Raw genomic sequence first — 12419 nt, 5'->3', positions numbered from 1 at the left:
CATGCCTGAGGCCCTGGGTTCGATTCCTCAGCACCACATAAGCAAAAAGCTGGAAGTGGCGCTGTGGCTCAAGTGGTAGAGTGCTTGCCTTGAGCTGAATGTCTGAGGGACAGAGCTCAGACCCAAAGTTCAAGCCCCATGACAGAAGAAGAAGAAGAAGAAGAAGGAGGAGGAGGAGGGAGAGGGGGAGGAGGAGGAGGAAGAAGAGGAGGAAGAAGAAGATAATTGTAACCTAGAGTTCACCACCCCACATTTATGATAAAATATGACTATTTTCTTAGAGTTCTGTGTAGAAATATAATCATACTGATTATTAAATTTATTGTCAATTTTTCCCAGGGTGTTTGGTTCTTGTTCTGCTGTTTTCAGAGCTCTGCATCAGATACAAGCTCCCGCACGTTAGGCAGCTGCTCTCCCTCAGCTATGCCCTCAACTCCTTGTCTGATTTTTTTTAATAAGTTTTTTTTATTGTGAAAATACCGTACAGAGGGGTTACAATTGCATGAGCAAGGTGCCTGTCTGTTTTTTTGAGATAAGGTCTCACTATGTAGTCTAGACAGGCCTCAAACTGATGATCCTCCTAGCAGCTTTATTTGTGACATAAAGAATTAGAAATCATTTAAATATCCACTATAGATGAATGATTATTGACTATCTCTTTGATGACAGTTCTTTTTTTTTCTGGTTCTGGGGGTTGAACTCAGGTCCTGGGTGCTGTCCCTGAGCCTCTGTGCTCAATTCTAGCACTCTACCACTTGAGCCACAGCACCACTTCTAGCTTTTTCTGAGTAGTTTATTGGAGATAAGAGTCTCACGGATTTTTCTGTCCAAGCTGGTTTCAAACTACATGCTCAGATCTCAGCCTCCTGAGTAGCTAAGATGACAGGCACACATGAGATGACCTTTAGAGTCTTTTTTCTTTTTTGGTCATGGGGCCTGAACTCTGGGCCTGGGCTCTGTCCCTCAGCTATTCAGCTCAAGGCTAGCACTCTACCACTTGAGCCACAGCTCCACTTCCAGCTTTTTGCTTTTTGCTTATGTAGTGCTGAGGAATCGAACCCAGGGCCTCATGCATGTAAGGCAAGCACTCTACCACTGAGCCACCTTCCCAGACCTGGCTATACATTTTTAATAATGGCAGTATATGAAACTTAATTATTTTAGTAGATATGTTTTTATATTTTATATATATACTTATTTTATTTTATTTTATTTTATTGCTAGTCCTGTGGCTTGAACTCAGGGCCTGGGCACTGTCCCTCAGCTGCTTTTGCTGAAAGCTAGCACTCTACCACTTGAGCTGCTTCCGGTTTTCTTCTGTTCAAGTTGTACTGAAGAATCAAACCCAGGGATTCATGCATGCTAGGCAAGCACTCTACCACTAAGCCACATTTCCACTGCTATATATTTTTATTTGAGTATATTTATAAGGTTCTAAATATATTTAGATTTTTTTTGTAATAAAGTTCTTTTTTAATTTTTGGCAGTAGTAGGGCTTAAACTCTGGGCGTGGGCACTGTCCCTCAGCTCTTCAGATCAAGGCTGGTGCTCTATCACTTGAGCCATAGCACCACTTCCAGTTTTCTGGTGGTTAATTGGAGATAGGTGTCTCATGGACTTTCCTGTCCAGGCTGGCTTTGAACCATGATCCTCAGATCTCAACCTCCTGAGTAGCTTCTTTTTAAAATTTTTATTGTTGTTATAAAGGTGATGTTCAGGGCTGGCAAGGTGGCTCAGTGGTAGAGTGCTTGCCTTTCATGAATGAGGCCCTGAGTTTGAGTACTTAGCACCACATAAGCAGGAAAAGCCGGAAGTGGCTCTGTGGCTCAAGTGGTAGAGTGCTAGCCTTGAGCTGAAGAGCTGGGGGACAGAGCCCAGGCCCAGAGTTCAAGCCCCACCACTGACAAAAAGAAAAAAAAGTGATGTACAGGGGTTATAGTTACTTAATATATTTAGATTTTTATTTTCATACATGATGAAGTATTTGTTCCAACTCCATTTATTCAATTGATAGTTACTAAGCATATGTTCTTTTTTTCTTTTCTTTCTTTTCTTTTTTCTTTTTTTTTTGGTCAGTCATGGATCTTGAACTTAGGGAGTGGGTGCTGTTTCTGAGCTATTTTGCTCAAGGTTAGTGCTCTACCAATTGAGCAACAGTGCCACTTCTGGCTTTTTCCGAGTAATTAATTGGAGATAAGAATCTCTCAGCCCGGGCTGGGAAGGTGGCTCAGTGGTAGAGCGCTTGCCTTGCATGTCTGAGGCCCTGGGTTCAATTCCTCAGCACCACATAAGCAGAAAAAAAAGCCAGAAGTGGCACTGTGACTCAAGTGGTAGAGCGCTAGCCTTGAGCTGAAGAGCTGAGGGACAGCGCCCAGGCCCAGAGTTCAGGCCCCACAACCGGACCCCCCCAAAAAAATCTCTCAGCCTTTCCTCCCCATGAGGTTCTAAACCTCCATCCTCAGGTCTCAGCCTCCAAAGTAGCCATGCTTACAGGCTAGGATTACCAGTGCCCAGTTCAAGCATATAGTCTTAAGCAATAACAGATATTTCAGTAAGAGATACCCTCACAGCCTGTGGAGGAGACAAATCACCACAGAACTAAGTAATAAAAGCAGTAACTGAAGGGCATACATCATATATTATGGTATTACATTTATTCAACATGTACTATAGTATGAAATATACAAACGAACAAAACAATCATAGTTCCTGATATGGTTTGTTTTTGCCTTGAGGGAAGACCTCATATAAAGCCTAAGCTGGCCTCGAACTCACAGTCCTCCTGGCTCAACCTCCTAAGTGTTAGGATTATAGGAGTACACCACCATTCAGAGCAAGGGAGATGATAAACAAGGGAGTTGATAGTCAAACAAAGAATACAGATAAATGTGGTGTGTGATTGACTGATGTATGTGGGCTGCCATAGAAACAGAAGAGATCTGGGGCTGGGAAGGTGGCTCAGTGGTAGAGCGCTTGCCTTGCATGCATGAGGCCCTGGGTTCGATTCCTCAGCCCCACATAAGCAAAAAGTAAAAAGCCGGAAGTGGTGCTGTGGCTCAGGTGGTAGAGCGCTAGCCTTGAGCTGAAAAAGCTGAGGGACAGTGTCCAGGCCCAGAGTTCAGTCCCCACGACCGGACCAAAAAAAAAAAAAGAAACAGAAGAGATCTGTCTTTCAGAGTGAGAAAGGTTTTTAAAGAAGACACCTGGGTTTAAAAAAGGTGAGGGGGCTGGGAAGGTGGCTCAGTGGTAGAGTGCTTGCCTTGCATGCATGAGGCCCTGGGTTCCATTCCTCAGCACCATGTAAGCAGAAAAAGCCAGAAATGGCACTGTGGCTCAAGTGGTAGAGCGCTAGCCTTGAGCTGAAGAGCTGAGGGACAGCGCCCAGGCCCAGATTTCAGGCCCCACGACTGACCAAAAAAAAAAAAAAAAAAAAAGCAGAAGGACAGAACTCCCTCCCTTCCACAGAAAACACATTTGTCAAAGTACAGGTTCCTCCAAAAGACAGGATGCACACGACTTTCATAGCCAAGAGAAGGGCAGAGTCAGCTAATGAGAAAGAAAGGCAAAGATGGATGAGCCAGAACAGCATCTTCCCATTCACATAAAAATAAGGTCTACTCATTGTGGAGGCTAAAGCAGGAGGATTGCACATTGGAGGCCAGTCTGGGCTACATAGTAAGACCCCCCTCCCCCCCAAAAGAGTTTGTTGAGCAGTTATTACACATCAGTCTCTGTTCTAAGCACCTTAGATGTATTAATCCTCTTAATAAATACCTAAAGTACATATTACCATTATGATTTTCTTTTTCTGGGAGGGGGGGTGTTCCAGTCGTGGGGCCTGAACTCTGGGCCTGGGCACTGTCTCTCAGCTCTTCATCTCAAGGTGAGTGCTCTACCACTTGAGCCACAGCACTACTTCCGGCTTTTTATTTTTTTCTGCTTATGTGTTGCTCAGGAATCGAACCCAGGGCCTCATGCATGCAAGGCAAACACTCTACCACTGAGCCACCTTCCCAGCCCCATTATGATTTTCTTACATAAGAGAAAAATATGGCACAGAAAATTTTAGACAACTTTTCCAAGGTCCTACAACTGTATTTAAACTCAAGCACTCTGGCTGTAGGGGACAAATTATCAACATTCTGCCTCTTGTTAATATATGATACTTCAAATATTTAAAAGGTTAAGTTTATTAAAGGTCTTGTTATGTAGCCCAGGCTGGCCTTGAATTTATGATCCTCCTGACTCAGCCTCCCTAGGCAGGAACTACAGGCATTTGCCATCATAACCCATCCTTGCTAAAGATTATTTGGAAGCTAGAGATTCTATATAACTTTTCATTTTTTCCCCCGTTTTCTCTTTTCATGCTGTTTAAGTTATTCTGCCTTTTTATCCTAAAATCTGAATGTAGTTTATGACAACATTATTTTCCATTTCAGGCTTCTCTTTCTGTTTATCTTTTTCAAAACATATAATTATTACCTATTTATTCTTCAAGAGAAACTTCTCAATAACTTTGTTGGACTAAAATTTGGGATTCGTTTGGGTTGTTTTTTTTTTTGTTTTTTTTTTGGGGGGTCTGGTTGTGGGGCCTGAACTCTGGGCCTGGGCGCTGTCCCTCAGCTCTTCAGCTCAAGGCTAGCACTCTACCACTTGAGCCATAGCTCCACTTCCGGCTTTTTTCTTTTTGCTTATGTGGTGCTGAGGAATCGAACCCAGGGCCTCTGGCTTGCAAGGCAAGCCCTCTACCACTGAGCCACCTTCTCAGGCCCCCTCGTTTGGGTTTTAAAAGTGCATCAAATGTATCGATTACATTGCCAAGTGTTTTATGGCTTCCATCTAAAAAGTGTTGCATTCCTTCTTCCAATTCTTTTCCTCTAATCTGTAAGTCCATTTTTAGAATCTTCTGGAAACAACTCACAATTTACAAAGAGCGTGTTAGACGCTGTTGGGACTTTTACAGATGTCCAACATCTGCCGGTTTCTCATTAGTTATTATTGGTAGAAAGCCAGGTGATTGATTGACTTCTACCTAAAACCACTGTTCCTGAAACGTTGAAAAAAAGCAAAAATACCTACTCCCAAATTCTAGGAATAGAAAAAAAAAAAAAAGGTCATACACCTTATTGGAGAATGTTCATAAAGTCGGGAAAGACGTGCGCCCCAAGACAAGCTACAAGAAAGCGTCCAGCGCCAGTGCCTTGCGCTTCACCCTTCAAACCCTTGCGATTCCACTCAGGCTTTATTTCGTTCTTTTTTTTCTGTCTCTCTGTCTCTATCTCTGTCTTTCTCTGTCTCTGTGTCTGTGTGTCTGTCTCTGTGTCTGTGTGTCTGTCTCTGTCTCTGTCTCTGTCTCTGTCTCTGTCTCAGTCTGTCTGTCTGTCTGTCTGTCTGTCTGTCTCTCTCTCTCTCTCTCTCTCTCTCTCTCTCTCTCTCTCTCTCTCTCTCACACACACACACACACACACACACACACACACACACACAACTCCAGGAGAGATAGACCAAAAGGCATGGGTGACGGCCCTGGGGCCACCTCCCCGGGAGTTACGTGGCTCTCCCCGCGGCGACCCACCCATCCCATCGGCCGGGCCGGGCTAATCATTGACCGCGCTTTACAATCGCCCGCGTCGGTCGCGCTGCGATAAGACCGAGGACGGTGCGGCGGGCGGCGGAGGCACGCGCGGCCGGGCTGCGGTGGCCCGGGGTCCCCCGAGGGGAGGAGGGGGGGCGCGGGCGGGGAGGAAATGAATGGATTTCCTTCGGCTCCCAGCCCAGAAGCCCACGCCGCAGGACAGCCATGTCCCGCGGGGCCCTGCGAGGCCCCGCCGTCACGCTGTGGGCGTGGATGGTGCTGCTGCGAGCCCCGGCCGGCGTCTCGGGAGACGGCTCGGAGGTCTGGTCCAGCCACCAGCGTGCGAGCCCGGTGAACGCCACCCAGCTGTTCCTCTATGACACGTTCCCCACCAACTTCTCGTGGGGCGTGGGCACCGCGGCGGTGCAGGTGGAAGGGAGCCGGGCGGAGGATGGGAAGGGCCCGTCCATCTGGGATGGCTTCCTGCGCGCACCCCGGCCCGGCGTCCCCGGCGTCCCCGGCGGCGGCGCCCAGCCGTCCAGCGACAGTTACCTGTTTCTGGAGAAAGACTTGTGGGCGCTGGAGTTCCTCGGAGTGTCTCTGTATCAGTTTTCCATTTCCTGGCCCAGGCTCTTCCCCGATGGGACGGTCGCCGCCGTTAACGCGAAAGGTCTCCGGTACTACGAGCGGCTGCTGGATTCCCTCCGGCTCCGGCGCGTGGAGCCCGTGGTGACTCTGTACCACTGGGACCTGCCCCTGCCCCTGCAGGAACGGTACGGGGGCTGGAAGAACGGCAGCATGGTGGACTTCTTCAACGACTACGCCACATACTGTTTCCAGACCTTCGGGGACCGGGTCAAGTACTGGATCACAATTCACAACCCGTACCTGGTGGCGTGGCATGGCTACGGCACCGGGCTCCACGCTCCCGGAGAGAAGGGGGATCGAGCAGCCGTCTACGCGGTGGGTCACAACCTCATCAAGGTATGGGACAGCCGGCTTCTTCGCAGCTCCGAGTAGGGGTTAAAAAAGAGATACTCAGCAGGTGAAAACGGTGCTCTGTATCGAAGCGCGCAGGTCGTTTCAAGTCAATTGGCCACGTGCTAGCCTCCACTTGTGTGTTTCTAGTTGGTCTTCTTCATCGATTAGTTGTGGGTGAATCCTATTCGTTTCACCCAAAGTGGCCCTCCGAGGCTGTTCTAACATCTACAGTTATCCAGTGGAATGGGAGAAGACGAGAGTCCTTTCCTGTCCGGGTGGGAAACCAATCTTTTGGGCATGTAATGAGTGGAGCTGCTATTATTGTTGTTAGTATTGCTATTCCTCTGGTAGTCAGTGGAAGGAGAGATAGATCAATGTTAGCTAACACATACCCAGGAAGTATAAACATTAAAATGCTTCTATTCCACAGTGGATTTCATGTGAGTTATATAGAAAAAAAAGAGATGAGATGAATTGTTCTGGGAGTTAAATTGAGTCAGTAATATAAAATTGAGAAGACTATGGCTCTACTAAGCCATTTATTGGTTGATTGATTGATTGATTGATTGATTGATTATCAGTCATAGGGCTTGAACTCAGGGCCTGGGTGCTGTCTCTGAACTTTTTCATTCAAGGCTAGTGTTCTACCACTTTGAGCCACAGCACCACTTCCATCTACTAAGTTTTTTCAAGCAGCAAATTGCAAGAGCTAGAGTTGATGTTGGAAAATGGTGAACTTCTTTTAAAAAAAAAATAGTGAAAATGAAAGCAAGCTAGCTAATTTCATATTAATTAACTGAGAACTTATTGTGTACCAGAGATTAGATTAAGCTTTTTTTTATTTCATGCATTGACACATTTGACCCTCCCTCATTCCAAACTTACAAACCAGATCTGATCACCCCACTTTAAGGATGAGAAAACTGAAACTTAGGAGAGTAAATAACTTTCCAGAAGCAAATGTAACTGGGGTGAATGTGAGATTTATAAAGAAAATATGATCAGATACTTTCTTTCTTAAAAAATCTTTTGAAGAGTAATCCTTCAAGAAAGTCAGTGAGGCTGACTACTGAAAGCAGGTGTAACTTCATTACTCTAAATACTTTACATTTTGAAAGTGAAAAATGTCATTAATAGAATTTTTGTAATTTGCTAGAGGAAGCAATTTAACTTTGAGGACTCAAATGTTAAATGTATAGAGATAGAAAAGATGGACAGAAACATAAAATGACTCTCAGCTAACATTTCCTCTTCTTTTTGGACTTTCTGTATTCTGATACATTTATACATAGTCTTATAGTTTCTGTTACATCTGTCCTCATAGGAAACAGATTATATCTTCATTATAAGGTCACATGCATATCTTTGAATAGAATTATATAGACTACATTTTTAATGTAGTGAATATACTGTAATGTTATGAAATGAGAACTTAAATGGGAGAAAATTTGTATCTGATTAACACCTATGGAGATTATATATATGTGGTAGAATAATATTCTTTTTATTTTTCTGTGCTGGTTCTGGGTCCTGAACTCAGGGCCTGGGTGCCATCCCTGAGTATTTTCTTCTTGTTGTTCAAGGCTAGCACTCTACAACTTGAGATGCAACTCCATACTAAGCTCTTTGGTGGTTAATTAAAGAGTCTCATGGAGTTTTCTTGCCTGGGCTGGCATCAAATCTTGATCCTAATAAAATTTAAAAGAATCTCAATCCTCAGATCTCAGCCCTCTGATTAGCTAAGATTATAGGTGTGAGCCACCAGTGCCCAGAGGGATAACATCCTTTTATGGATACTAAAACCCTCCCTTAATTGTTCAAATAGACGGGCATGATGGCTCACACTTGTAATCCTAGCTACTAAAGAGGCTAAGATCTGAGAAATGTGGTTCAAAGCTAGCCCACACAGAAAAGTCCCCTGAGGCTCTTATCACCAATTAATCACTCAAAACCAGAAGTGGAGTTGTGGCTCAAATGGTAGAGCACTAGCCTTGAGCACAAGAGCTTAGGGTGCCCAGACCCTGAGTTCAAACCCCATGACCAGCCAAAAAACACAAAAAGAACTGTTAAAACAATTCAATCCATGTAAAGTTAAAAACATCAGTTGTACCAAGATATATAAAGTTAAAAAGTTAAATCCCAGGGGCTGGGAATGTGGCTTAGAGGTAGAGTGCTTTCCTTACATGCACAAAGCCCTGGGTTCAATTCCCCAGTAACAGAAAAAGCAGGAAGTGGTACTGTGACTCAAGTGGTAGAGTGCTAGCCTTGAGCAAAACCAAGCTCAGGAACAGTGCCCAGACCCTGAGTTCAAGCCCCAGAACTGGCAAAAAAAAAAAAAAAAAGTTAAATCCCTGTCCACCTAACAATATTAAACAACAACAACAACAAACTACTATTAATAATTTCCTATCTATATTTTTCAAAGTTTTCTATACAAATATATGCTATGTGTATATTTATTTAACCTTGCATTAGGGAAGATATTATAAATTGTATGTTTCAGTTATCTGGGAAAATGCTAACAACTATAATTTTTATGAAAAATTGTTTTAGTGATTAATTTAAAGCCTTAAAAACGATTTCATAAAACTATAAAGAAAAGCCAAGTGCTGGTGACTCACACGTGTAATCCTAACTACTCAGGAGGCTGAGGTTTGAGGATCATGATTTGAAGCCAGCCCAATCAGGAAAGTCTATGAGACTCTAATCTCAGGAAAGTCTATGAGACTCTAATCTCCAATTGTCCACCAAAAAGCTGGAAGTGGAGCTATGAGGTTCAAGTGGTAGCATGCTAGCATTTAGCAAAAAAGGACAATGCTCGGGCCCCTGAGTTCAACCCCCAAGACATATACATGACAAAAGTTTTGACTAACAAACAGATTATTGCACCAAACTTAACTTTAAAATGCTACATTTTCATATTTTCTATTTTTATATTGACATAACTCAACTATCAACACAACTTCAGCACTTTATGATAGTGACATAAATTGTCTTGATTTAAATGGAGGGATTTGTTTTTAGATAGTTGTGTTTTCCAAATAATTTTATCCCCATAAAATTTCTAAATCCTTAGTCAAATGTCCCTTGAAATTATTCAGAAAGTGAAAGACACCGTATAACCCAGTGACCCATTACACCAGAGAGAAATCTTGCAAAATTTGGTAGCCTGAGATAACCCAGTTCCCATTTCTCATCTCTCAGTCCTTACTTTACCATTAAAAAAAAAGATTAGTGATGTGCTATTTTATGTTGCCATAAAGTTATTTTTCCCTTATTATGCTTTCTTGTAACCTAGAAGATTTTTTAGCATGAGATTTAAGTCTAAAAACCTATAAAATTAAGGCTAACATGAATCTCAATTTTTAAAGGTTACAGACTATTTCCCAATTCCCAATATTTGAACATATTTCATGGTGAATAATATAGCCCTTTTAGTTCTAGAATGATCTTGAAAACACCACATCAGTGTCTTGCTTTGGGAGAAATCAAAACAGTCTAGCAGGATACAAGACTGATTGGAATTACTGAAGGCTGGTGAATAGTCTACAACAAGAATTACTTTCCATCATCCCATCTTTCAATTGATGTTCTGCTCTGATGTGTGTGTGTGTGTGTGCGCGCGCGCGCGCGCGCTCGCGTGCGCTCACGTGCTTCTGCCAGTACTGGGCTTGAACTCAGTGCCTCATGGTCTTGCTTAGCTTTTTCTGCTCACAGATGGAGCGCTACCACTTGAGCCATAGATCCACTTCTGGCTTTTGGGATTTTAATTGACAATAAGGGTCTCATGGAGTCAGGTGCTGGTGGCTCATGCCTGTAATCCTACTTTCTCAGGAGGTTGAGATCTGAGAATAATGGTTCAAAACCAGCCCAGGCAGGAAAGTCCAAGAGACTCATCAACAATTAACCACCAGAAAACAGGAAGTGGAGCTGTCTCTCAAAGAGCATTAGCTTTGACCAAAAAAGCTCAGGGACAATGCTCAGGCCCTGAGTTCAAGCCCCATGACCCACAAAATTAAAAATTAAAAATTAAAAAAAAATGTCATGGACTTTTCTGCCTGGAGTGGCTATCCTCAGACCTCTGCCTCCTGAGTCACTATGATCACAATTGTGAGCCACTGATACCTGCATCTGTTATTTTTGAACCTCTAGGATTAAATGCCTCCCCGATAGTCCCCCATACATGTACTTGTTTCTCTTCACAGAACACACTCTCTCTGGAGTAATTCTGTCTCAGCAACTAAAGTTTCTTTTTTTGTTAGTTGCGGGGCTTGAACTCTGGGTCTGGGTACTGCCCCTCAGCTCTTCAGCTCAAGGCAAGCGCTCTACCACTTGAGCCACAGTGCCACTTCCCGTTTTCTGGTGGTTTATTGGAGATCAGAGTCTCATTGACTTTGCTGCCTGGGCTGGCTTTGAACCACAATCCTCAGATGTCAGCCTCCTGAGTAGGATTACAGGCATGAGCCACCAGTGCCCAGCAGACTAAAAGTTCTTGAAGCACAGGCAGGTGATGCTTTGTTATTGTTTTGTTTTGTTTGTTGTTTTCTGTCTATGTTCCTGATACCTGGCCCAGAATACTTGGTACATGTTAGTATATAAATGTTGGGTGAATGAATAGCTTAGAATTTTCTACCCTAAACTTTGTAATTAAAAAACACCAAGTACAATCATCATTGTATTTCATTGTACCATGGCTGATTCATGAAATATGGTCTGTTTTAATCTAGTGCTGTGTTAGTCAGGATGCTTTTGGCTGCCAGTGTCAGAACGTAATTCAAATTAGGTTAAACAGAAACGAACAATTTCCTGGCTGAGTAAGCTATGTTGTTAGTGTCATTTTCCCTTTGGGAAAGAAATTTTTTTCTTTGAAGTTCAACTTTTAAAATCTATATTTAGCTTGGCACATGATGGCACATGCCTGTAATCCCAGCCCTAGGGGACAGAGGCAAGAGGACATTGAGTCTGAGTGAGACCCTTGAAACCTTCAAAAATCCAATAAAACACAGCTCTTAGCTGAGCATCGGTGGCTCGCCCTGCACTCCTAGCTACTCAAGAGACAGAGGTCAGACGATCACAGTTTGAAGCCAGCCTGAAAAGACAAATACAAGAGACTCATCTCCAATTAACCAGCAAAGAAAGCCAGAAGTGGAATTGTGGTTCAAATGGTAGAGCACCTGCCTTGAACAGATAAAGCTCAGCAAGAACACAAGTTCAAGCCCCAGTACTGGTACTAAAATAAAATAAAACTTCATAGAGAGGTTTGGCCTGTTTGGGCACAGTTTCTTCCTATCAGCAAAGCCCCAAGGGTTTTATATTAGTAAAGAGTAAAACAGGGCTGGGAAGGTGGCTCAGTGGTAGAGCGCTTGCCTTGCATGCCTGAGGCCCTGGGTTCGATTCCTCAGCACCACATAAGCAAAAAGAAAAAAGCCAGAAGTGGCACTGTGGCTCAAGCGGTAGAGCACTAGCCTTGAGCTGAAGAGCTGAGGGACAGCGCCCAGGCCCAGAGTTCAGGCTCCCTGACCAGACCTCCCCTCTCCCCCCCCCCCCCAAAAAAAGAGTAAAACAAAGCTAGGCACCAGTGGCTCACACCTATAATCCTAGCTAGTCAGGAGGCTGAGATCTATGGATCACAGATCAAAGCCAGCACAGGCAAGAAAGCCCATGAGACTCTTATCTCCAATAAACTATTCAGAAAATTCCAGAAGTGGTGCTGTGGCTCAAGTGGTAGAGTGCTAACCTTGAGCACTCAGGGACTGCACCTAGGCCTTGAGTTCAAGCCCCAGGACCAGCAAAAAAATAAAAAATAAAAAAAATAAAGTGAGTGATGGCATATTTCCTTGCTTCCCTCCCTCCTTCCTTCCTT

At 43.9% G+C, this 12419-nt stretch overlaps 1 protein-coding gene across 1 annotated transcript in view; it reads left to right on the top strand.

Annotated features, from left to right (window-relative positions):
- The first annotated feature begins 5800 nt into the window (after window positions 1–5800).
- The window catches only part of Klb (klotho beta), a 39066-nt gene continuing 32447 nt past the window's right edge, over window positions 5801–12419 (top strand). The window contains exon 1 of the mRNA XM_070012463.1: window positions 5801–6559. Coding sequence (XP_069868564.1) covers window positions 5801–6559 — 759 coding nt within the window. The remainder of the gene's footprint in view (window positions 6560–12419) is intronic.

Source organism: Dipodomys merriami, unplaced genomic scaffold (genome assembly GCF_024711535.1).
Source record: "Dipodomys merriami isolate MVZ:Mamm:240054 unplaced genomic scaffold, mDipMer1.0.p SCAF_9, whole genome shotgun sequence".
Lineage (NCBI taxonomy): Eukaryota > Metazoa > Chordata > Mammalia > Rodentia > Heteromyidae > Dipodomys > Dipodomys merriami.
This window is presented reverse-complemented; position numbering and strand designations above follow the sequence as displayed.